Below are 25531 nucleotides of genomic sequence, written 5' to 3' on the forward strand. Positions count from 1 at the left end.
CATGCTAAAAGCGCCACATGGAGGGACCTCAGAAGAAAGAGAATGGAGGAGAATTGCCAAATTCTTAGAAGCAGAGGGAGATACAAGCCATGGGCTAGAAGAGAGACATATTTGCCCTCATCAAGGAGAGGGGAGGAGTTCTCAAAATAACATGACCCATGGGATAAAGAGTCAATTTCAGAAATTCGCTAGGTAGAAACCAGCTTCTGACAACACCAGGCAAGTAAGCACTTTCCTGTCACTTCCTCCCCTGCCTCCCACAATTCTTTCGTGATTCACCATGGAAGAGCCAGGAACTATGGTCATCCAGGTCCATGGGTGGAGGAGGAAGAGGAGAAGCAGAGAGGGAGTCAGGCAATCCCTTGCCCTACTCCAGACAACTGAACTGAAGCAGCAGTGGGTATGGCTACATCCTCTTCAGGGAGATGCTTATTTTTAAAGCAAGGTTTGCATGTTTATTATTATACCAAGCGGGATATATTAAGTACTGAAATGAAACCTTAAATGTGACTGCTCCCTGTCTGCCTGGTAAACAGTCCCTTGTTTTTTAAGACAGCTCATTTCTAGCTTCTGATTCTGACCTCTCCGTCCAGAACTGACCATTCATCCAGCTTCTTTGCCCTAGCACAGCCCAGGAACACGGAATTTCACTGATTTGGTTGTTTGCATGTCTTTGTTCTCAACCAGCCCATAAACTGTAAGAGGGCAGGTATGACTTATTCAACTCTTTACTACTAGCACCTAGAGCTCATTAGCAGGTAATTGTCTCCCTGTAAAGATACGCTAATGAAAGTAATCTATCTTTTAAAACAAAGAGTTTTTCCAAGAGAGGCTATCATTCAAGCATGTCTTTATTTTTGAGAGATAAATCATTAAAACAGCAGCCAGTCTGGACCATGCAGTGCAACTGAAAGGACGTTTGTCACAGGTATGGTTGAGGACGGCCTGGGTACCCTGCAGGGTTCATGAGAAGATGCTCTGCCATCTCAGAAGTCGAGTGTGTTGTTAGGAGCCTCTTACTCCTTTCTGTGTTTCTTCCCCAGGTTTCTTCAGAAGAAGCATTACCAAAAATGCCGTGTACAAGTGTAAAAATGGGGGCAACTGCGTGATGGACATGTACATGCGAAGGAAGTGCCAAGAGTGTCGACTAAGGAAATGCAAAGAAATGGGAATGTTGGCTGAATGTATGTATACAGGTATTTGCATCAAACAATTAAATTCCACTAAAAATCTCTTAAGGAGGCAGATGTCAGGTAATTCATATAATTAGAATGGTAGGTCAAAAATTGAGGAAGGGACTTAGTAAACCATCTAAGTTCTTGAAGAGAATAATGAACCACTGAAATTGTCCAAACTGTCAGCTGCAGAAGCACTTCATACACCTGAAAGAAACAGCTGTATTTTAGTGTCCATTCTTGCAATGAATTATATGTGAAATGAAGTGGCTTTAACATACAGCCAAAATAGCACGTTTTAATTAGCTACAAAGAATAAGTCTAAAATTTCCTCCAAATATAATTTAATATCCTGCTTACTTATTAATTAGCATAAAAATTCACAGCTGTGAGGAAAATTAAAAATGTTTTATAAGGTATAACTGCCTCTGAATTGTCTAGATAGAGTTTTAAACCAAGTCGTTTTATTAAGACTCCTTCTTTGTGCAGCTTTGAACCAATTTGTATAGGTTTACACAGGAAATTAACTACTCCGAGTTTTAATATAATTTGGTCTTTCGATCAGATAAAGAAACACTGTATTAACTGCTGGCTTTGTGAGAAACCGTAATCTTCATCAGAATTTGGAATGCACGCTAGTATGTAACATATTAATTTTTCATTCTGAAAATTCTGCAGACCCCTCAGATTCTGAGATACGTCCTCTTCCTTCTCAAAACACAAATAGACAAACAAACATCACCAAGGAGATAATAACATTCAGAGAGGGAATGCCACATGAAATAAAAACCTTTGGAAGGTGACTCCAGTTCTATTGTTCCCCAACCATAGGCAACTGGGATGGACCCAAAGAAATAATGCGTGCAGGAAGGGGAAAAAAATAGGGCAGTGTAAATAATCCAGCTCTGGATAGATGAAAGTTTTATAGTGGCCGATCACAATCTCTTCTTAGCATGTATGAAACAAGAGACTGCGGCAGGGGCTGTGGCTGGAATCCAATCTTACAGTGGAAACACTCGCTTCGATCCTAGGTGGTTCATGTTCCTCATCACTTAAATATGAACCTGCTCCAGCTAAGTCCTGAGGACATTTTTCATGAGCCTACCTACAAGAGTCTATAATATTATTTATGAAAACACAGACTCATCCAGCAACAGATACAGGAACTTTTGTATGATCCTGTAAAATACATGCCCTGGACAAAGAAATTCTTGGAGATTTGTTTCATTAACATTGAGAGAATGAGGAAGTTAAATGGGAACATGGGAGATTGTTCTCCACTATTTTAGATTGTTCTGTTTAAGTGAAAATTCATGATGATATTGTATGATTATTCAAAGTGTGAAAGTGTTAGTTGCTCAGTCATGTCCAACTCTGCAACCCCATGGACTGTAGCCTGCCAGGCTTCTCTGTCCATGGAATTCTCCAGGCAAGAATATTGGAGTGGGTAGCTCCAATATGAGAAGGCTAGCACCTTCTCCAGGGGATCTTCCCTACCCTGAAATCAAACCCGGGTCTCCTGCATTATAGGCAGATTCTTTAACTTTTGAGCCACCAGGGAAGTCCCATGATTATTCAAAAAAAAATTTTTTTTTTCAAAGTCTCCTGGAGTTATTTTCATCTATAACTATATTCTCAATAATTTATACAATTCTGAAAATTAACAGAGCTTTAAGATTTTTCCCTAAAGGATGTTGACATCATTTTACCCAACGTATTTACTTCTGTGTTTAATGTGAAATTGAATATACTTCTTACAGTACATTATGTAAACATCAATGAAAAATAATATTAATACTATGTTTTGAAACACTAGTTTCTGAGGCTCCCCCTAGGCCAGGAAGAGGGTGAGTGTCATTCACCTTCTTTTACTGACTACCTTACATGGGTACAATGCTTTGTTATTACAGATTCTTTGTTTACTCATTTTAAAAAGTGACCTAGTCATATTTAATCTACAAAAAACTCTATAGGGTAAATATCATTTCCATTTTATCAAGGAAGAAACTGAGACTCACAGGAGATATATTTCTTGTTCAAGGTCAACTCTTACAGTGTCAGCAGGGCTAGAATCAGCTCAGTGCCAGCTGGCAAAGGAGACCTTTAGAGCTGACTATAGCTCAGCTGCCTTGTGACCACACACATCCAATAGGACTTTCCTTGGATGGTGAAGACTCTGCTTATTTTTTCAGGCTTGTTAACTGAAATTCAGTGTAAATCTAAACGACTGAGAAAAAATGTGAAGCAGCATGCAGATCAGGCCATCCATGAAGACAGTGAAGGACGTGACCTGCGACAAGTAACCTCGACAACTAAGTCATGCAGGGTAATGATGGGCCACAGTGTTGGTCAGAACCAGCGGCTGCTGAGCTTCCAGGGTGTCATGACATGGGCGGGGGGCTTTCAGACGATTTCATTTCAAGTGTGCGTCAAGTGGATTTCTTCTTTGCTTTTTATTTATTTATTTTAAATATTTATGTATTTATTTGGCTGTGCCAAGTCTTAGTTGCAGCAAACAAGATCTTTAGTTGTACCACATGGGATCTAGTTCCCTTACCAGGAATTGAACCCAGGGGGTTCAATTCAATGCCTGTGTTGGGGGCATGGAGTCTTAGCCACTGGCCCACCAGGGAAGTCCCTCTTCTTTGCTTTTTAATCAAAAGAGTAATATATGCTTCCATGTAAAAATTCAAAAGATAGCAAAAGCCATTCCCTTCTCCAGGGGATCTTCCCAACCCAGGGATCAAACCTGGGTCTCCTGCTTTGCAGGCAGACTCTTGACCATCTGAGCCACATTAAACACAGAAGTAAATACAGGGAAGCCCATGTAAGCGTGGATGAAGTAGAGTAAGTGCAAGCTCCCATCTCCTGACCCCATTCCTCTCCTGCTTCCCCGAGTTTTCCAGTGGGAATGGCTTGGGATATAAAGAGGATTTTTTTTAACCACATTTTGATGACATTTTTTCCTTGTCATTGAGAAGGGAGGCTCAGACCAGAAAGGATGTGGATTCAATAGAGACTTGTGGATTAGTCCTCATGGGGTAAGACAGGGTGTATACACATCTGTGGATCAATAGAGAAAGGCCATTCCCACCGAGGTCACAAATTACCCAAGAAATCCTTTCAGGATTTCAGACAAAATGGAGGAACAGCATTTTGGATGCTTGGCCAAACATATGATGATGGTGCCCAGGACTTTTGGAAAAATTTTAACTTTCCATTAGTTGAAAAGCCAGTCATCTATGATCAGTCAAGTCATACCTTTCTCAATATTATACCACTGTTGAAAATGTCATCCATGTTTAGTTTTTCAGCTATGTTCTGTTGTATTCATTTCAGAAAAAATAATTTTATGTTAAAAGTACAGATGACCCTTAAACAACATGAGGGTGATTAGGGGTACCCACTCTCAGGCAGTTGAAAATCCACGTGTCATTTCACATGCTAGCCCTCCAGTAACCTCAGTTCTGTGTCTGTGAATTCAAAAACCAACCACAGATTCTGTAGTGCAGCAGAACATGTTTAGCAAAAGAAATTCATGCATAAGTGGACCCACATAGTTCAAACCCTGTGTTGTTCAAGGGTCGGCTATATTGCTTTGCTGTTATGCTTTGTCAATAACACTTTAGTAAAGGAAGCAACGAGTTAACACAATTAGTCTCATCTCACAAAAGATGCTAATCAGAGGGAAAGAGGTGTTTGGGGTCTGAATTGTCCAGATTGATGACTCACTACTTAAGGGGTTGATAACATTTCTATAAAGGACCAGATATTTTAGGCCTTGACCACACAGTCTCTGTGAGAACCATTCAACTCCGCAATGGTAGTACAAAAGCAATATAGACAATACACTGAAAAGCAAGTGTAGTTCTGTTGAAACACCTTTATAAAACCAGGTGGATTTAGTCCATGGGCTACAGTTGGTTGACCCCTGTTCCACATAACTACATTTACGTGGAGTCTCCATTTCATATGTGGGAAGCTGTTCTTAGTTATGATTAAACTTTGAATTTTCAGTAATTTTGTCAATTGTCTTGATAGGCTTCATATCCAGGTTACTATCTCTTCATAAGAAATACATGAAAGGAATATTTTGCTATCCATGGTTTGTAGATAGGAAAATTAGCCACTATGGACAAATTCAGTGAAATGTGACAGAGCTTGTCCAATGGCCCAGAGAAAGCAGGTACACATTGCAACAGAGTGCATGCACAGATTCTGCCATATTTAGGGCTTTTTTCAACAGTCTCTGCTAGCGGTTTACTCTAGATGAGTGTGCATATGAGAAACATGCCTTATAACCACCTTCCCTAACACCTTTTATTTTTTTGCCAGTGTAGGAGAAAACTGAACTCACCCCAGATCAACAGAATCTTCTTCATTATATTATGGATTCATATAGCAAGCAGAGGATGCCTCAGGAAATAACAAATAAAATTGTATGTACAATACTGAAAATTATGTGTTTGAAGTGAATATTTTCTGGAGCTTTGACTACCTTGGAGGTCAAATGTATATATGAATTTGTTACTTTAAAATGATTAGGGCTTAGAATTAAAGTTATATTTTAAACGTTTTGCTACATCGAACAAAGAGTAAGTCTCATATTTAGCTTGGTAAAAAGCATTTGTTCTCCAAAGATCTGAAAATATGAGTTGGGTCTTAAATTTTATTATGTAAATATGATTCTGTAGTCTAATAACTTTATGTTGATTTCTCTGATCTACTTATTGTTTGCTTTTTTTTCTTAAAATTTAGTTAAAAGAAGAATTCAGCGCAGAAGAAAATTTTCTCATTTTAACTGAAATGGCTACCAGTCATGTACAGGTTCTTGTAGAATTCACAAAAAAACTTCCAGGTATCTTTGCACATACTTACTTCTCTACTATACAGTATTCTTGTGATGTTGAAAGGCAGGTGTCTGTTTATCAATTGAATGGGAGTCATCTCACATCTGCTCTAAATTCATGTGTCTACTACAGACACGAAATATTAGAGCCAGATCATGTTCCACTCATCAACAGATCATTAATAATAATTCACCAAATGATAGATTAAAAATTGAAACTTTGCAGAATTGTTATTCATCCATTTATTCATCCAATAAGCATTTTTGATACCTATTCTATACTAAGTGAAAGTTGCTCAGTCCTGTCTGACTCTGTGTCTCAACTGCTGTCTCAGATGGTAAAGAATCTGCTTATAATTCGGGAGACCCAGGTTTGATCCTTGGGTTGGGAAGATTCCCTGGAGAAGGGAATGGCTACCCACTCCAGTTTTCTTGCCTAGAGAATTCCGTGGATAAAGGAGCCGGCGGGCTACAGTCCATGGGGTCGCAAAGAGTCAGACACGACTGAGCAGCTAAGACGTTCCCTTTCACTATACTAAGTACCTAACAATTACCTTCAAGTAGAGTAACTAAAGGCCAAAATTTTTTTTTAATGTACACAAAGCACTGTTTGAACAGAGAGAAAGTGGTTCCTAATTGTACCTGAGAAAGACCAGGAGGCTTCAGAAAGAATCTTATTTGATTTGGGTATAAAATAAAAAAGGAGTTTTCCTGGTGATAGGAAAGAAGGGGCATTCCAAGTTGAGAGATCTGCTTGTGAAAATGTAATGAGGCGTGAACAAGAATGGGATTATTAGAGATGGGAGAGACAATTCAATGTATTTATGGTTGGCTCCTTGGTTTGACATAAGGCAGATTGGTACCAGACTGATGAGGACATAACTAAAGGATTTAATTCTTATCCCCTGGATGGTAAGGAGTTTTGGTGGCTTTATTTATTTATTTATTTTTGAAGTAGAACATGATGAAATTTATGTCACAGAGATATGACTTTCTTGGGTGTGTATAAGATGGGTTTGAAAAGGGAAGCATTGCAGGTAGTCAGAATCAGTTAGTATGTCTACTATACCAATCTAGGTAAAGGGCTTGTAATAAAGCAATAGCAGAGAAAGAGAAGAGGAAATGAAGAGAGACTCAAAAATTGATAGGGCTTGATGAACAGTTGTATGTGGGGGATGAGGGAGAGGGACTTATCCATAATCATTTAGATTGTGTGTGCATGCTCAATCATGTCTGACTCTTTGTGACCCCATGGATTGTAGCCCACCAGGCTCCACAGTCCATGGGATTTTCCAGGCAAGAAGTGGATTGCCACTCCCTTCTCCAGCTGATCTTCCCAACCCAGGGATTTAACCTGCATCTCCTGAGTCTCCTGCATTGGCAGGCAGATTTTTTTTTATCACTGGGCCACCTTAGAAGCCCCATTTAGATGGTGCCAGTGCATAAACTGGAATTCAAGATTCTTATCTCCCAAAGTTACGCCCCTCCCCACCCCCCATTTTCCAGCCACATTATCAATGGTAAGTCAATAGGTTTAGGTTGTTCCAGTGTTTTTAAAATATTAGAAACCCATGGTCTCGTAGAAACCCATGGTCTCGTATATACCTTGTATAGTAGCACAACACTGTAATGTTGTTATAGAAGGTGACTTCTGATGTAGGATTTTAATTAGATATTTAATTTGCTTTCTTTTGCTAGCATTATGCTATTATTTTATTAAATGTGTCATAGATAGATATAAGCTTATGCAAAAGTCATAAAACGTGGGGAGAAAGTTCTTGTTATCATTGAAACATTAATATATCTCATTCCTTTATTAACAATGAAAGAGAAACTTAATTTGTTGCATGCTAATTTAGCTAGAGCAATCTTGATCAAAACCAAGATTGTACAAGAGTGGAAACTGGGTGGGGGGTAGAACTGGGACAGGGAGAATGTGACGTTCTTGGTCGCTTATGGGAAGAGGCTTTTCAGTTCAAATGGCCAGTTGGTATTGAACCAAGGAATAACTGAAGAAAAGAAAGAATCTTATTTACAGGAAGGTAGCTTATCTGAAAGCAGTGGCAAGAATCTTTTACACCTCTTCATTTCCAGTGCCTAACATAGTTCCTGAGGGAGAGAAACAATTAATGCATGTGTAAATAATTAATGCATGTTTTACGAGTAAAGTAGAAGGAAAAAAATTTAAGTACAGCAGGAAATTAAAGGCAAGAAAATCTTGAGAAACTAAGAATATTGATTAACAATAACTTTAGCAATGACATTATTATGTATAATAATAATAGTGATATAATACCAGTATGAAAGGGTGTTTTGTGAAAGACGCAGCAAGAGTCTTTCAGCACTTTGAACATAACCTGTGCCAGGCACTATCCAGGGTGCTGGAGACTCAGCAAGGCTCCCACCCTCAGAGGAGCTCGTAGAGTCTTTAAGGTAGTGACTTTTTTTTTTTTTTTTTTTTAAAGAGACAGAAAAGACTCAAATTCTTAGAACAGGGGAAGGTTATTCATTACCAATAGGAAAAGAGATGGTTATAGCAGAGCTGCTACTTACAGAAGATGTTCTGAGACTTGCCTTGATCGGGCATTTGTGACACTGAGATCGAAATGAGACTTCAGGACTGATTTTAAGTTTCTGGGTTATATTTTAGGAAGAAAAACAAAGGGGCATAGCTTCTAAAAGTGTGATTCAGAATCTTGGGTAGGAGGTAGACAGGGAATATAATTTGAAAAAGCTTACGCTTTACTCTCACAATCTGATTTTATACTTGGGAAAAATACAAATTATGGAAAAGGATTTAAATGTTTGCTTATCAATGGGGGGATGAATTTAAAAGATTAATGGACTTTGATTAAAAAAAAATTCCTACCTTTCCAAACCTCCTTAAAATCATACCTCATAGATCTGGGCTATCTCAGAAGGCAGGCTCAGCAGGCAGGGGCAAAGAAGGAATCTTTCACTTCATTTTTAAAGTTTTAGATGGAAAAACTCTGAATAAATTGGTGTCCATTGTAAGTAATTCAATCACCTGACTCAAACAATGCAGAAATATATGGAGCAGAAAGTTAGGGTTAGAAAGTCCCCTCTTCACCCACCTGTATCATCTTTATTCTAGGCCATGATTAATAGAAGTCTGGTTTGATTTCTTTCACATATTTTTATCTCTATAAACATACACATACATAGGTTTTTTAACATTTATGAGATCATAAAATATATATGTATTTTTAAGCATCTATGATTTTCACATGTCCATATGTGTAAATCAGTCTCATGCTTTTAAGAACTGCATAGTATTCTTCTATTGTAATAATAATAGTTAACATTATTTAAGTACTTACTGTATGTCAAAAACTGTACTAAGCATTTAATGCAATTGCTTCATTAATACTTCTGCCAATCCTAAGGAGCAAGTACTTTTATAATCCCCATTTTGGAGATGAGGAAAGCGAGGCACTAAGATTATGTTTCCTAATACCGCAAAGATAGCAACTGTCAGAGACAGAATTTTATTCCAGGCAAACTGATTTTAGAGACGTTATTTTATACTGTCCTCCATACTGTCATATTTTATACTGATTTACCATAATTTATTTAGGTAATCACCATTAATGGACTCTTGCTATGTTTTCAGTTCTTCAATTCATTCATTTATTCATTAAGCAAGTATTTTTGAATGCCTGCCATCAATGGAGTGACTTTTAATTCTTGGCATTACTCTCTTCTGTGAATTCTGTTGCTCTTTAATGCTTTTCCAGAGCATTTAGACTCTGATGGCATTAGTTTATTTCTGTCTATATTCATGTGTCCATGTGTGTCTGAGTATTAATACATATATGCGCACGAGTTTGTGTTTGTTTTCCATTCATTCAGTCATTATAAAATTATTTAGCAAATAATTCTTGGATACAAGTTATATGCCAGGCACTTGGAACAAAAACGAATGAAACAGGCAAAGTTTCTGTCTTCAAAGTTTATACTCTAGGAGAGTGGCGGACGATTAACAAATAAGCCAGTAATCCTATAGTATCATGTCAGACAGTGTTAAGTTCTGTGAATGAAAATAAAGAAGGTAGGGACTAGTGAGTGCTGGGAAGTACTATTTTAGGTAGGGTCACCTTGAAGCAGAGACCTGCCTACAGTAAGGGAGTGAGGCATGGGAATAGCTGGAGAAGAGCAAATGCCCTGAAGCAAAATTAGACTTGTGGGCTCACAGCAGAAGCAGGAGTCAGTGTGGCTGGAACTCAATGACTGAAGAGGAGGTGATGAAGGAGAAAGTGAGGTCAAAGTGGGGACTGCAGCCTATAAGCCCGCATAAGGACTTTGGATTTTCTGGGCAGCATTGTATTTCTTCAGGTCATCAGTTCTTTCCCATATTTCTCTTATTTTCCCTACCCTGCATGGGCAGTGCTGAGCTCAGAACAGACACCTCAATATGACCCTGATTGTGTTTTTGGCAAGGAGGGTAGAATGCCGCTTCTTCACATAGATTAAAGACTCATGAGTTGGTCAAATATTCATTTAAACCTCTGAGTACATGTAAAATGTTTTCTGGCTTGTGGACACTTCCATTCTACAGAGTCAAGCCTCTCTGACCCTTTCTGACGTGACTAAAATAATGGTTCAGAAACAGTACACTTTGTCTCCAGTATTTCATCTGAATCAGCCTGTGTCTTCCATAGTATGCAAGTATATATATTTGGTGTAGACCTGATATCCTTTTTTGCCCAACTCATTGAACAAATCCTGCTCAATGAATATAAAAGTCAGCTTCTATTTGGGGAATATAACAGATATTTATTAACTCAATTTGGCTACTCAGTCTTAAACAATTACAAAGTCACTTTACGGAAATCTTCTGTCAGTGGGGATGGTGAAATTTTGTTATGCTGCTGCTGCTGCTGCTGCTGAGTCGCTTCAGTTGTGTCCGACTCTGTGCGACCCCACAGACGGCAGCCTACTAGGCTCCCCCGTCCCTGGGATTCTCCAGGCAAGAACACTGGAGTGGGTTGCCATTTCCTTCTCCAATGCATGAAAGTGAAAAGCGAAAGTGAAGTCGCTCAGTCGTGCCCGACTCTTAGCAACCCCATGGACTGCAGCCTACCAGGCTCCTCCGTCCATGGGATTTTCCAGGCAAGAGTGCTGGAGTGGGGTGCCATTGCCTTCTCCGGAAATATTATTATAGAACATTCAATTTTTGATACTGATTTGATTATCATCTTCATTCAGGATTTCAGACATTGGACCATGAAGATCAGATTGCTTTGCTGAAAGGGTCTGCAGTTGAAGCTATGTTTCTCCGTTCAGCTGAGATTTTCAGTAAGAAACTTCCAGCCGGACATACTGACCTATTGGAAGAAAGAATTCGAAAGAGTGGTAAGTAATTTGGTTAATGGTAAAAAGTGTTTGTTCCTGCAAGTAAGAATTTGAATATGCCATGAAGGCAGGCCTCTTGCCTGTCTTATGTAATTTATGCCCATTGTGACTAGCATGGAAAATGACCCCAAAAAGAAAAGATGCAATTTAAATAGATGCAAATTTTGTGACTTGGTTCAAAAATTCTTATTGTAATAGCAAAATACCAAAAATACTCTTTTCACTGCATTAAGATGAAGGACCAAAGGCGAAATTTTTTTAAATATTGGAAAATTAATATGATTTTTAAAATAACATAAAGGAGTGGGGATTATTCAGTCTAAAAAAAGATCCATTTATTCAGAAACTTCAGCTATGAATGACTGTGTATCAAGCTATTAATCTATCTCAGTTCAAAGCCAAATAAGAAATAATACCAATAGCAACATTTATACATCATTTATTGGGTTTCAGGCACTGTTCTAAATATATATTGGTTCCTCAAATCCTCACAAAAATCCTTTAAGTACTATTATTCTTCCCATTTTATAGATGAAAAAACTAAGAGAGTGGTTAAATAACTTTTTTAGAGATAGACAGGAAGCCTGACTTCAGAAGCCACATGTCCTAACCACTATACTTCACTGCCTCTCAGATGAACTAATGAATGAATAACACAGTTTAACTTACTGTGGAGGAATACTGTGATGGGGAGGTATGGAAATGAGGATGTATGGTCTTTGTCTTCGGGGAACTCACAGACTAGTGCAGAAGTAAGGTGTATAAGCAAGTGATTCCAAAGGAGTGTAAGGAATATGTATGTAAAATGAAGTTGAAGCCTAAAGATGTGCCTCCCTTCTGCCAAATCTTCCTGCTGAATCAGAAAAGGCATGTAAAATTACAGTTGAATCATGGAGAATGGTTATGAACTTGTCAAGCCACAAAAATCTGAAAAAGGCATTCCAAGAGATAGAGCCTTTACAATATAATAATATAGAAATTGCAGGTACAAAGATGTGGAGAAATGAGAGAGCATCCATGTATAGGACTGACAAATACCTTGATATTGCTGCAAGACAATATTTGTGGAGCTGAAAATGCAGTGAATGCTAGATTATTAAGGATGTTGAATGCCACAAAAGTAGCTTTAGTCCTTATGTAATTGGGATACTTGGTAATATTCTGAACAGATACGATATGACCATAAAAGTACTATGGAAAGATCTTTATTGTGAAAGAAGATTTGGGGGAATTAAGACAAGTAGCAGGTCTCTATAAAGAGACCAATGCAATAACCAGGTGAGAAAACATGAGGGTCTTATAGACTAAAAATATGTAGTGATCAAAAAGAAAAAACCTTACTTGATAACATAAGTTACAGAACTTGTAATACTGCAAATTTCAGAAAAGTTCAAGAATGAAGTTTTCTAGAACAGTCTGTATAAAGAAACATGTATGCCTCTGGCTCATAAGATACTTTACCCAAACATCAGCCACATATTGTGACAATGAAAACCATCCAAATTCATGTGCTGCTTCATATTTTTAATCTACAGTGATGCTTCCATTTATTAATATTTATGAATTTGCATCCCCCAGTGGATTTTCAGAACATTGCCTTTTCCCCACACCATATAAAAACCTGATCTTGCAAGATGACCTTTCAGAATAACTTTATTTTTATGCAAATATAATACATTCTTATTTCTATTGTATGTTTAATTCCAGAATAGCATAACATTTCAAAGTTACCCTGTGTAAGCCTACAGAGCTCTTTAAAGAATATAATGTGAAATTTCTTTTCCTGTTCTTCAAATTCATACTCTTTTGTTTGCTATTATTAAATCCCATTACATCCACTAAGATGCTGTCTCCCAAGATACATTTACCTCGTGAGGATTACAGTGTTTATTTATGTTAATTGAGGCTTCAGAATATATTTCTGACACAACCTGTGGCTGAGTTTTTTGCATAATTCTAGTGCATCAGGTTTTTATTCCTAATGTGGTATTATGTAAAATTCATTTATAACCTGGAATTTTTAATAAAAATAGGACTAATCATATGATACCATAAAATATGATAGAACTGAAAAGGGCTTGCTGATACTAATTAGTTTACATTTTTACATTAAGGTAATCACCAATAACTTCTCACAGACTTAACAATTTGTTCTGTTATGTTCACTTCAAATTGAAATAACCTCTGAAAACTATAGTGTTTTTTGGCCTTTTTTGATTACCCACAACAGACATAAGTAAAATATTCAATTCAGCAAGTGTTTATCAAGATGACAATATACCTTGTGATTGTGCAATGGTTTGCTTTTACAAGCATCATCTTCTTAGTATTTCCAATGGCCTCTAAAGGTGAGGGCTATGTTCCTATACTATAATTGGGGAAAGGCTTACATGGGCTGAGTGACCTGCCCAAGGTCATACAGCTAATCAGCAGACTATCAGGAGATGAACACAGGTGTTCTACTCAAAGCCCAGCACTATTCTATACATTGTACCTGTCACTTGCTAAGATCTAATATTTCCCCAGCTACTAGCTGGTAGGGAATACAAAGACCCACTAAGACATGGTTCTTCCCCTTTGATTGAGTGAGAAGGCACAAGCAGCAGCTATCAATCTGAAATTACATTTAAGCAAATAATAGAATGGAGACAGTGAGGTCAGAGGAAAGAGAGATGCTTATTAGAGTGATAAAGTTGTTGTAGCATAGTAAAGCATACCGTATATAGTATATTTTTTCTACTTTTTAAATACATATGATTTTGCTGCTTCAACTTTGGCAACTTACACAAAATGAAAATCGTTATAAAAGCTAAATTCTCTAATGAAGCAGACTTAAACTGTCAGTTCATAGACTGTCTTTGAAAGAAAAAGGTTGGAAATGTACAGAGACAAATGACAGAATATTTATAAGAAAGTTTTAATTCTTAAACTTTAGAAATCTTACAACTTCTCATGTTGCTTTTCAAAGTGGTCACATGATAATTTTGGCATGGGACAAATTTGGGGGTCAAATTATAGGAAGAAGCCCCTTCAAAGTAAGAGATAGTATTAAAGTAACACAAGTGTCAATATTTCCATTGCCCCTCAGCAGTATTCCCCAAGCCTGTTTTACTTGTCCAGTTTGGGACATTATATATTTATTTATGCGTTTGTCTCCTCCATCAATCTGTGCACTGCTTGAGGACTGTTCCCAGCTCTAACACAGTGCCTGGCACAGACAAGGTGCACAAAAATTGGTGAATTCGGTTGAGATGAATCTGAAATTTGACAGTCCAAACCCTGGCAACTCCTAAGCACCATTATCCTAAGATAAATTTTAGCCACTCAGACGATTGGAAAGTATTAAATATCTTAAATATTTTAATCAAGGCAACAGTATGGCAAAAATGACTCACTGAGTGGAGGTTAGCAATTGAAAGAGGCCAAGGTCCAATCTCTTAGCACCACAGGAATATTTCCATTGTCTGAATGGCATCCTTTCTCCTAGTACATCTCACAGCTATGTAACCTTCATTGCTAGGAACAAACAAAACATAATATTGCATAATTTAATAAGCATTTATTAATCTCCTACTATGTCTCCAGTAGGATGCTAGTTTCTAAGGACACAGATATGAATAAGAAACATCTTTATTGGTCAGGCAGTGTGCCAAGCACTGGGGATAGAGCAGTTGACTCCTGTTTTTATAAAATGTAGATGGTATTTCACACTCTAATGGAAGGGAGAGATTTGAATTGTGAGAGGTGCAATAGAATTGAACATAGAGGAGGACACAACAAATTTTGCTTCAAAATGACAGGAAAAGCTCCACAAAAAAAGCAAAATTTGCACTTGGCCTTGAAATATGAGTAGGGTGTCCTAGCCAAATGAAGATGCCTTGAATATGTGCATTTGTGTTTGATACACACAAACATACCTCTGTTTTATTTTTGCTCCCAATTAAAACTAGGAAGTTCGTTAGGAAATAAAGACATTTACATTTAAAGTAACTTTAAACAGCATAGTGTTAATTCTATCACATGGTTATTCTCTCAGAGAATATTTATCATTGGAAAAATAATTTATCAATCACAGACTTTTTTAAGGAAAACAAAAAAACAGAGAAGCAGAAACTGATTTTTTTTTTACAACTAACATTTTCATGGTAGGCTTTGTGATTAAATTAGAAAATAGCCCCCTCTTGTGACCAAAAATCAACTAATTGGACTTAGAACAAGTTTCTGGAGGAGGAAGCAGGAAAACAAGAAAAGACTGCCCCTTCAGGATGATGCTGTTGTTACATTGCTTATGTTAGAAATTGCTGGCTCAAAAATACTTAAAGCATCTCTTTGTTTATGCTGGCATGATTAATTCTGATTATCCACTCTAATTCCAAAAGCAACTTTATATTTATCTATCCTGTATGAAAATAATTTTTTAAACTCTTCTATTATTTATTTTCTACATTTTCTCTATGTTCACTGTTGGTCTTTACAATGAACATTTACAAGATGAACATTTTTAATAAACATTTTAACCTGTTTTTTCCCCCCAAATTACCAGTTGCAATTAGATAGCTAATGGCATCATCTTTGGAAGGTGAAAGGGATTTAGGAAAACAAAATAAGAAATGAGGTAGTCAAAGATGATTTCATAAATATTTTCAAATCAGTTTCCTGCTTCCCTGGTAGCTCAGTTCATAAAGAATCTGCCTGCAATGCAGGAGATGGGGGTTCAGTCCTTGGGTTGGGAAGATCCCCTGGAGAAGGAAATGGCAATCCACTCCAGTATTCTTGCCTGGAGCATCCCATGGACCGAGGAGCCTGACAGGCTATAGTCCATGGGATTACAAGAGTCGGACACGACTTAGTGACTAAACCACCACCAACCTTATCTCCAAACCTTTATGTATTATTTAAAATAATGACAGTCTTGAGTTATTTTAGGTAACTGCAACTGAAGAGTATAGTACTCAAATATAGAAGACTGCCATTTCTCAAAAGTGAAAAAGAGCGGCCTTATTAACGAATACAGATCTTAGCTTAGCTTTAATACCTAGAAAAATACTGAGGCAAATCACTGATCAGCCAGTTTGTATTCATCTCTAGCAAACTGCAGAATGCAAAAACAAAACAAAAAGCAAAAATACAGCTTTGTAAATACAAAAGTACATGAACTTAATCAAAGATTAAGATGGAATGAATGTATTGACCCAATTTCCTGAATAATGACAATAATAGTTCTTATTATGATTATTTGCTGTAACATTTATGAGGGTTTAACATTTACTGAGAGTTTACCATGAGCCAGGCAGGATGCTGCATCTGAGCTGGTGGCTCAGATGGTAAAGAATTTGCCTGCAATGCAGAAGATCTGGGTTCTATCCCTAGGTCAGGAAGATCCCCTGAAGGAAGTAATGGCAACCCACGCCAGTGTTCTTGCCTGGAGAATTCCACGGACAGAGGAGCCTGGAGGGCTACAGTCCGTGGGGTTGCAAAGAGTCAGACACTACTGAACGACTAACATTTTCACTTTCACTATACTAAGTACTTAACAATTACCTTCAAGTAGAGTGACTAAAGGCTAGGCATGGTGCTAAGAACTCTACATATTTTATTTCATATAATACTATTGTTACAATTCACATTTCACAGATGAGGAAACTGAGGCTTAAAGAGTTTAAGTAATGTGCCCAAGATCAAGTCATAGGTCAGCTTTTAGACTCAGACTTACTACCTCTTTAACTACTATGTCTGTTGGCAACCAGGACTAGTAGTCCCAGCCTACATACTCCAGCCGTCTGAATTTTAAGTTGTATCTAGCTTGATCATGGGCATTCACTTCAATCTGTAATAGCTGGATAGAGGGCAGTCTTCCACACGATGTCACCCCCAAGTTGTTCAACAAAGACACTATTGTTAAGAGAGCCCACTGGGGTCGATTAAGCATTGAAGGGGAGAAAAGTGCTATTTTGACTAAAAAAGAGAAAGGCCAGGGATTCTATTTGAGAAGATTCTTCAGATTCATCTAAAAATGAGGATTCAGACTTTCTGAGCCTGTGAAATGTACTATTAGATGATAATTATACTCTTTTTAGCATTTGGAGTCCAATTTTACTTGGTATGTTTCGACCTAAGCTCTAAGGCTTTAGGTCTAGTTTGGGATGAAATAGAGTTGTCTATTGTGAACCAGTTCTGGGAAACTCAGTCTCATCTTAATTCATCCATAAGTCACAACACAAACTTTCTTTTTTTTCTTTCTGCACAATTCCCTAATCAAAGCTCTTCTGGAGTGGGGCCAAGCACAGAACAGGCCCCAAACTAATTGCTCTTGAATGACTGGAGGAAATGGCACAAAGGAATCTTAAATTATGAAGAGGAGTAAGTTATAAAGGATGAGGAGGGTATTGCAAGCAGAGAAAATAACATGTACAAAACTGAGCAATAAGAATTGTTTAGGGAACTCCAAGTGCCTGAACACAGCTGGAGTAAAGGTTGTGTGATAGAAAGATGGGACCCCTTAGCCACAACTAACAGCCAGGACTCTGAGGCCTACTAGCTTTGGTTTGAATCCTGGTCCCACTTTTCACCAGCTGTGTGTCTGGTCAAGTTATGTAACCTCTCTGTGCTCATCTTATGGGGTGTTAGATTAAATGATCCCCAGCGCAAGAAGTGCACCTAATACATAGTGAGTACTCAAATGTTAACTCCTGTTGTTATCATGTGGGTGAGTAGTCGGCGGTGGGAAAGGCCAGGGACAGGGCCTAGAGTTTCTTATGTAAAAAGGAAGACATTTATGCCAAAACCATGGAGAGATTTTGAAGGTTTGAAAGAATTGGGGAGACACGGTGTGGTTTGAATTTTAGAAGGGTGATTCAGGGATGGATTGAAAGGGACCACACTGAAAACAGGAAGACCAGTGAGGAGGCAAGTGGAGTAATCCAGATGAAAACAATTAAAAAGTTAAACTAGGTCAACCAGGTGCCAAGTGAGAGTTAGCTGGTCAAATCCAGGGGACTCAGCACCGGACTGAGTTAGAGCGAGGCTGAATCTTGGTTACCAGGTGGAGACAATTGGGTGGGTGAGGATACCAGTCACTAAGAATGGGAACATCAGGAAAGAAGTGGATTTGGAGGAAGATGAGGAATTTAGTTCTGTACATGGTGTCTTTGCTTTTGGACATGCTGAGTTTGAAGAGAGAAACCAAGTACCATTGCCTGGTAGGCAGTGGATAAACGGTTTGATACTTCAGAGAGAGATGGGAACTCTGTAAAGAACTCTAGCCAATGTATTAAGTAGAGTTTATACTTCCGGACTAAAGAACAATAATTTTTTGTTGGTTAAGATGCTGTCTATGTCTTGATTATAGATAGTGATATTTAAAAGATTAACCAAGCCCCATCTAGAACATGGTGAAGTTCAGAGATTCTTTTGGTAATTCAAGAATATTGTCATTTATTGTCACAAAGTTGTGACTAAAACAAAGGTACAGTCAAGATCAAAGATAAATCATTGATTAGTTTATATTTTAAGGATTTTGTTAACTGATCTTTTTTTGCAGTGTCTCACCTTTAACTGGGATATTTATATATAGTCATTATTTAAATGTATACATGTGGATATAAATATTGTCTGTGTGTGTATAATGTGTTTGTAGTTTTACACTTTTCAGTCATTCAAAAATTTTATTATGCCTCTGCAATTTTTCAACTTTCCCCCATAGGTATCTCTGATGAATATATAACGCCTATGTTTAGCTTTTATAAAAGTATTGCTGAATTGAAAATGACTCAAGAAGAGTATGCTCTGCTTACAGCAATTGTTATCCTCTCTCCAGGTAATTTCAATGTTATATCTTTATTTTTATCCCATTTTTCGGTTTTCCTCTCAAGGATAATAGGAATATTAAGGAAAATCTTGGATAAAAAACAAAGAGAAAGTAAAATGGCCTATAATTCCATCACTCAAATTGAACCACTGTTAACATTTCAGTGTAGTTCTTCTCAGCCTTTTTCTGAACATCATGCTCATTCATTTAATAATTACATTTTGAACACCTTTATACATTAAACATGTTTCCAGACATTGCGGGATATAGCAGCAGCAAAGAAACAGGCAGGATGTAGTTCACATCCTAGCAGAGTGAGAAAGACAATGAATAAAGAAACAAACAAAAAGAATTTTCAGAGAGTGGTAATACTACAAAAAAATTAAGATGTCATATAAGGAAAGAAAGTGGCAGCAAAATGCTGTTGTAATCACTAGTCAGGGAAGGCTCATCTAAAGGGTTGCAATTTGAGCAGGACATAAATGAAACTATTACTTTTTTAAAGTAATAAAGAATATACTGTCTTTATACTTTTTCCATGTTATTAAAAATCATACTGGTAGAATTTTGTTGCAATATGTACATCATGTTGTATGATGTGTAATCATTTACTCAGTTGTTACCACGTTTGGATATTCAAGATGTTTCCAGATTTGTCATTACTCTTGTTTTAAACAATGTTGAAATGAATCTCTGTACATAAAATTTGTCTATATTTTTTGATTAACTATTTGCGAATAAGTAATGTCATGTTCCTGATTTGTAAAGCGTAATTACAGTATTAGCCTTAAACCATTTTGATATATGACACTGTGGCAGGTGCTATTGATAGTTGTTACTTTGTTTTACCATGAGAAATTATAATTTTAGAAAGAATGACCCAGAAATTCCACTCCTCAGAATACACTCACCACAGATGACACTTACGTCTGTTCTTGGGGTTACCTTCTGGGTGCATTTGTCACCAAGCCCAAGCTCGTACTGCTCCCCACATGGTGGTCCAAAAAATCAAGAGATGAGTTGTTAGGATAAGGAACAGCAACTTTCTCTGGAAAGCCAGCAGACTAGGATGGTGGATTAATGTTTCAAAGAACCATTTCACCCAAGTTAGAATTCAGGCTTCTTTTATAATAAAATTGGAGGGGGTGTGGTTGGTTGCTGCAAACTTCTTGGTGCTAGAATCCTTTGTTCTTGCAGTTGTTCAGGTAGGTCTGGTTATAATGTTCCTATAAACCTCCAACAAGACAAATGTTATTCTCTGTTCTGCAATATTTTATCTCTAAATGAATGGAAAAGTGTCTTACCTTTAAAGGTGGGAGCCTTGAGAATGGGTTATTCTGTATATTTCAGGCTCAAGGCAACATTCTATTACAAAGTGCAGAGTTAAAATGACTAAGCACAGGTAACAGAGTATACAGTTTAAAACCAAAGGGTAGTGTGCAGTCTTTCCTGAACACATTGATTAGAAGAATTAGTCAGGCCTCTGGGAGCAGCTGGAGAAGGAAATGGCAACCCACTCCAGTGTTCTTGCCTGGAGAATCCCAGGGACGGGGGAGCCTGGTGGGCTGCCGTCTATGGGGTCGCACTGAAGCAACTTAGCAGCAGCAGCAGCAGCTGGGGGGCAGTAAAGGTTTTATAGCTTGATCTAATTGTGTTTTATAGCTTGATCTAATTACAGGAGTATATATACATATGTGTAAAAATTCATCAATGTGAATACTTTGCCCATTTTAAGTATACAGTATTTGTAAGTTACAGTTCAAAAAAGTTAACCTTGCTGTAATTATGCCAAATTTTTACTTTTCCACTTTTTTTGTCATTTTATTTTGAACTTGAAAAACAGACAGACAATACATAAAGGACAGAGAGGCAGTAGAGAAGCTTCAGGAGCCACTGCTTGATGTGCTACAAAAGTTATGTAAGATTCATCAGCCTGAGAATCCTCAACATTTTGCCTGTCTTCTGGGTCGCCTGACTGAGTTGAGGACATTCAACCATCACCACGCAGACATGCTTATGTCATGGAGAGTGAATGACCACAAGTTTACCCCACTTCTCTGTGAAATCTGGGATGTGCAGTGATGAGCACTGCAGAGGCAGGATCCAGCTCTTCATTTTCCTGATATAAATCTGATACATAACTTTCTTTTATTGCATTTGTACCTGGCTTCATGCCAGAATTTTTCTCTATATTTATGTGGTAGTTATATAACCCTAGCAATTGTAAATATGGGGCTAGGTTGAAATACTCTCTCTGTATTGTATTTTACAAAGCTTCAGGGAATTTTTCATTCAAATTGGCATGCCCTATTTGCCAAATTAAATTAATCATTACTGTAAGTCTGTTGAAACAGGGGAAGCTCTCACTTTGCTCTTCATCTTATTGCATATATTTTATTAAAGAGTTGTATTCAATTTGGGCAATAAACCGAACATAATGGCAACAGGCTTTTCTTTGGGAACAAAATTTGAAAAATATACAAACTTATTTCTTTAAACGATGAATGGCATCCTATTGAGTCTGAGGGGGTAATTTCCACAAAGATAAACTCTTACAACATAAATAGTGCTTTTCTCATCCCCGGAGGTCCTGGTGAATATTCATTCATTTGTGATAGCCCTTTGATAATTTCTTATTCTTCAAAGTTCACAGAGCATAGCATACAGAAGAGTTAATGATTCGCACATAAAATATTCCCTCAAGCAATTTCTTTCCCTACTTACGGTCCTGAGGTGGCATTTACAAATTCAGAGTATGCAGATAACTCCAGTGATGGGACATTCCCTTTTCTCTCGTAAAAGTGCTCTCTACTGGCTTTAGTGCATGTAATTACTCATTTTCATTTATTTGTTTTTTTGCTTTTGGAAAACACTCCTTCAGCTGGGTGCACAGCTGTGTATACTTCCCCTAAAGCAGGAATTAGTTCATTTCCTTCCTTCATTGTTATATTGTTGCATTCTTCTCCCACCATCCTTCAGTAAATATAATAAAACACCTTCTGTAAGTAATGAGTTTACATGTCCCTTACTCCTGAAATCAGCCAAATTGGAGCTTGCTTAGCCGCAGAGAGTTTTTCGTTTTAAAATATTAAGGCAATCCTGAAGTTCTAACAAAGGCTAGTCAGTAGAGAAGGGAGTGAGTTGGGGCTAACATTAGTTGAATTCCATTTGTTTCAACAAGAAAAAAGACTTGAGTCCTCACTAAGTAAAATCTTTATGCTAATCTCCATGGGAGATATAAAGATGATTAAGACCCAGTAACTGCCTGGAGGGGCTTAAAAGAAAAGCAGAGGAAAGTGCTGTGGGCTTACCTGGGAAAATCTCATGGAGGAGGTGACATTTGCCCTGGGCTTGGAAGAATAGTCAGGACTTAATGGGTAAGAAAGGAGAGGATTCAAGGTGAACACAGTGGCAGGAGCAAAAGAAGGGGAGGTGGGGGAGTGGTACAGATGTTTAAGGACCAGAAGTAATGTGGGCCAGAGCAGGAGGGTGCACAGTACCTTTGTAAGCCTCAGTTTCACCTCTGCAAAATAAAGATCTCAGAACCCACCATCAAAAGGAATTGAGCTGATGAATGAAGAGTAAATGGAAAGTTGCAAACTCACCAGGGAAGTGGGTGGTGAGGACAGGACATTTAAGACAGAGAAGTAAATTTCTGGATGCCTGAAGGAGAAGGGTCAGTTTGGGGAACTGAGCGGTTTGGTGTTTCCAGATCCTAAGGCATCTGGGGGAAAGCAAGTGGTGGGAACTGAGCTGGAGCTGAGGGTGTCCTGTAGATGGAGATGGAAGTTAATCTCTTAGGTCTGGATTTATTCAGGTGGTTAAGACCTTATAATAGCAAGTATCATAACTTGTCCCCAGTTCCTGACATGGAGATTCTAAAACTCTTGGCATTTCCTGAGTGATAGGAGGATCTTTATTATTCATAACGAGATCCTTTCATCCATACCTGAGTTAACGCTAATAAGGTGGGACTCTAGATGCTTCAGGGTGGAGGATGGTTGCCAGAGGAACCAACCACGTGATTAGAGGGTTAGAATTCAGTCCCATTCCTCCAACTCTGGGGAAGGGAGAACACTGAGATCGATGTCAGTTGCCAATGGCCAATGATTTAATCATTCATACCTATGTAATGGAAATTTGAATTAAAAAAACACACAACACTAAATGACAGTATTTGGAGAGCTTCTGGGCTGATGAACACATCGAGGTGCCAGGAGGGTGATGTGCCAGAAAGTGGAAGCTCCACACTCTTCTCCATTTACCCTTTGTCTCTTTCATTTGACTGTTCCTGAGATGTAGCCTTTATAATACACTGGTAATAGTAAGTGAACTGCTTTCCTGAGTTCTGTGAGCCAAACTAGCAAATTAACAAACCTATAGAGGGAATCACCTATACATATCTTATTTCCACATAAGGGCACATTTTGAGGTTCCTAGACAGCGTATTAAAAAGCAGAGACATCACTTTGCTGCCAAAGATTTGATGCTTTCAAATTGTGGTGCTGGAGAAGACTCTTGAGAGTCTCTTGGACAACAAGAAGATTAAACCAGTCAGTCCTAAAGGAAATGAGCCCTGAATATTTATTGGAAGTACTGATGCTGAAGCTGAGGCTCCAATACTTTGGCCACCTGATGTGAAGAGCTGACTCATTGGAAAAGACCCTGATACTGAGAAAGATTGAAAGCAGGAGAAGGGGATGACAGAGGATGAGATGGTTTGATGGCATCACTAACTCAATGGACATGAGTTTGAGCAAACTCTGGGAGATAGTGAAGGACAGGGAAGCCTGGCATGCTGAAGCCCATGGGATCACAAAACTGAGTGACTGAACAACAACTAAGGTTCCAGGTGGATATGAATTTTGGAGGGGAGGCTATTCGATTCACTATATAAATATGACATTTTAGTATTGATCATAACTTATAAAATTTTATATTATTGAATTACATACAGATAATATTTGTTAATGTAAATCAATAACATCTCTTTAAGACTGAACTTAATCTTGTTTTTAACATTGGCTCTCAATAGATCATCTGCTGAATGAGTAGTTTAATTAACTGAGTGAATCAAGCTATCTGTAGCCCCCAAATTTCATCCAGTAGTTCATACAAGGCAGAATCCATGGATTGATAGCTAATGTCAAAACATTAGAAACAACAGCAGAAAATACAAAATGCAGAACAAAACAACTAATAAATCAATCAAAGAAAAACATCTCCAACAACTACAGTAAACTTTAAGCAATAAAGGAGCATTCTTATAGGGTTGTGAAAAAACCAAATTGTATTTCAATATTCAAGGATTATGAGATTATGAGTGACTCTTCTGTGTTCTGTAGAGATGTGTAGTCAGATGAATGAATATTCCTAATGTAATAACTTGAAAAATTTAGATCTCCAAGCATGATGCTTTCATCACAATCTGGAGAAAGTTAGAACTATTAAATAAGATACTTTGTCATCTGATGGAAGCAAACTGGTGAGGCTTGCTTTGCATGTTACAACCATGCCAATTTCAAGTGAGAACACCTAAAACATTACTATTAACCTAACCACCAATTAGAAAATCTACACATGAAAGTAAATTGCAGCTCACTAGTTGAAACCCTCAATTACTAATTGCAGTGTTAAAATCAAGGCAGGTAAGATGGTAAATGTGCTTAGTGGGTGGGGTACTAGGGGGATGGAGTACTGAGAATTCTTGTAAAAGTGATGTTGAGAGAGCAACATGGGGGACTTTTTTATTCATAAGGGAAAAGCAATAAGAATCAAAGAATCTAGAAGGGAAATCCTTATCCATTCCCCACCTTTAACCAATGAGGAAGATGGGCTTAGAGAATCTGATTTGTACAGATTTCCTGACTCTGGATTTACTTTTCACCACACTGTCCTTTATAAGCTAAAGGAGTTACCAAGACAAACCAAATAGACAATGAAAATAAAAAGAAACCAACCATGAAAATACCCTGCTGCCAACATTTCAGCAAATGGCTTACAGAAATATTAAGTGGTGTGTGTGTGTGTGTGTGTGTGTGTGTGTGAGTGTATTTGAGAGAGAATGTATACATACTTCACATAACATAGTTTCAATTTTTAATAAATAGTATCCAAATGTTTAGGTACATACCATGCACGTAAGAAAAAATAGAACTGTTAACTATTGACTCATCAAACAAAATCTGTGTGACACAATTTACTTATTCTTAAGGTTCTGGAGAGCAGTGTACCTATTTGATATTTGGGCTCAACAAATCCAACATAAAATCAGAACTCTACTAGAAGTTTGGCTGAATGAAATGATATGACAAATTGCCCCTT

At 37.7% G+C, this 25531-nt stretch overlaps 1 protein-coding gene across 6 annotated transcripts in view; it reads left to right on the plus strand.

Annotated features, from left to right (window-relative positions):
• NR1H4 (nuclear receptor subfamily 1 group H member 4) overlaps positions 1-22216 on the plus strand; it is an 80053-nt gene extending 57837 nt beyond the window's left edge. For 3 of the 6 annotated variants that reach the window (XM_060413094.1, XM_004006653.6, XM_004006654.6), the window contains 7 exons: positions 1044-1196; positions 3368-3501; positions 5516-5614; positions 5934-6033; positions 11254-11400; positions 19103-19216; positions 21051-22216. In XM_060413094.1, the coding sequence (XP_060269077.1) occupies positions 1044-1196; positions 3368-3501; positions 5516-5614; positions 5934-6033; positions 11254-11400; positions 19103-19216; positions 21051-21289 (986 nt within the window). In that variant the 3' untranslated portion in view covers positions 21290-22216. The remainder of the gene's footprint in view (positions 1-1043; positions 1197-3367; positions 3502-5515; positions 5615-5933; positions 6034-11253; positions 11401-19102; positions 19217-21050) is intronic. The other 3 variants (XM_060413095.1, XM_012174873.5, XM_012174874.5) reach the window with 1 other exon arrangement.
• Positions 22217-25531: the final 3315 nt, after the last annotated feature.

The sequence above is a fragment of the Ovis aries genome, chromosome 3, assembly GCF_016772045.2.
Source record: "Ovis aries strain OAR_USU_Benz2616 breed Rambouillet chromosome 3, ARS-UI_Ramb_v3.0, whole genome shotgun sequence".
Taxonomy (NCBI): Eukaryota; Metazoa; Chordata; class Mammalia; order Artiodactyla; family Bovidae; genus Ovis; species Ovis aries.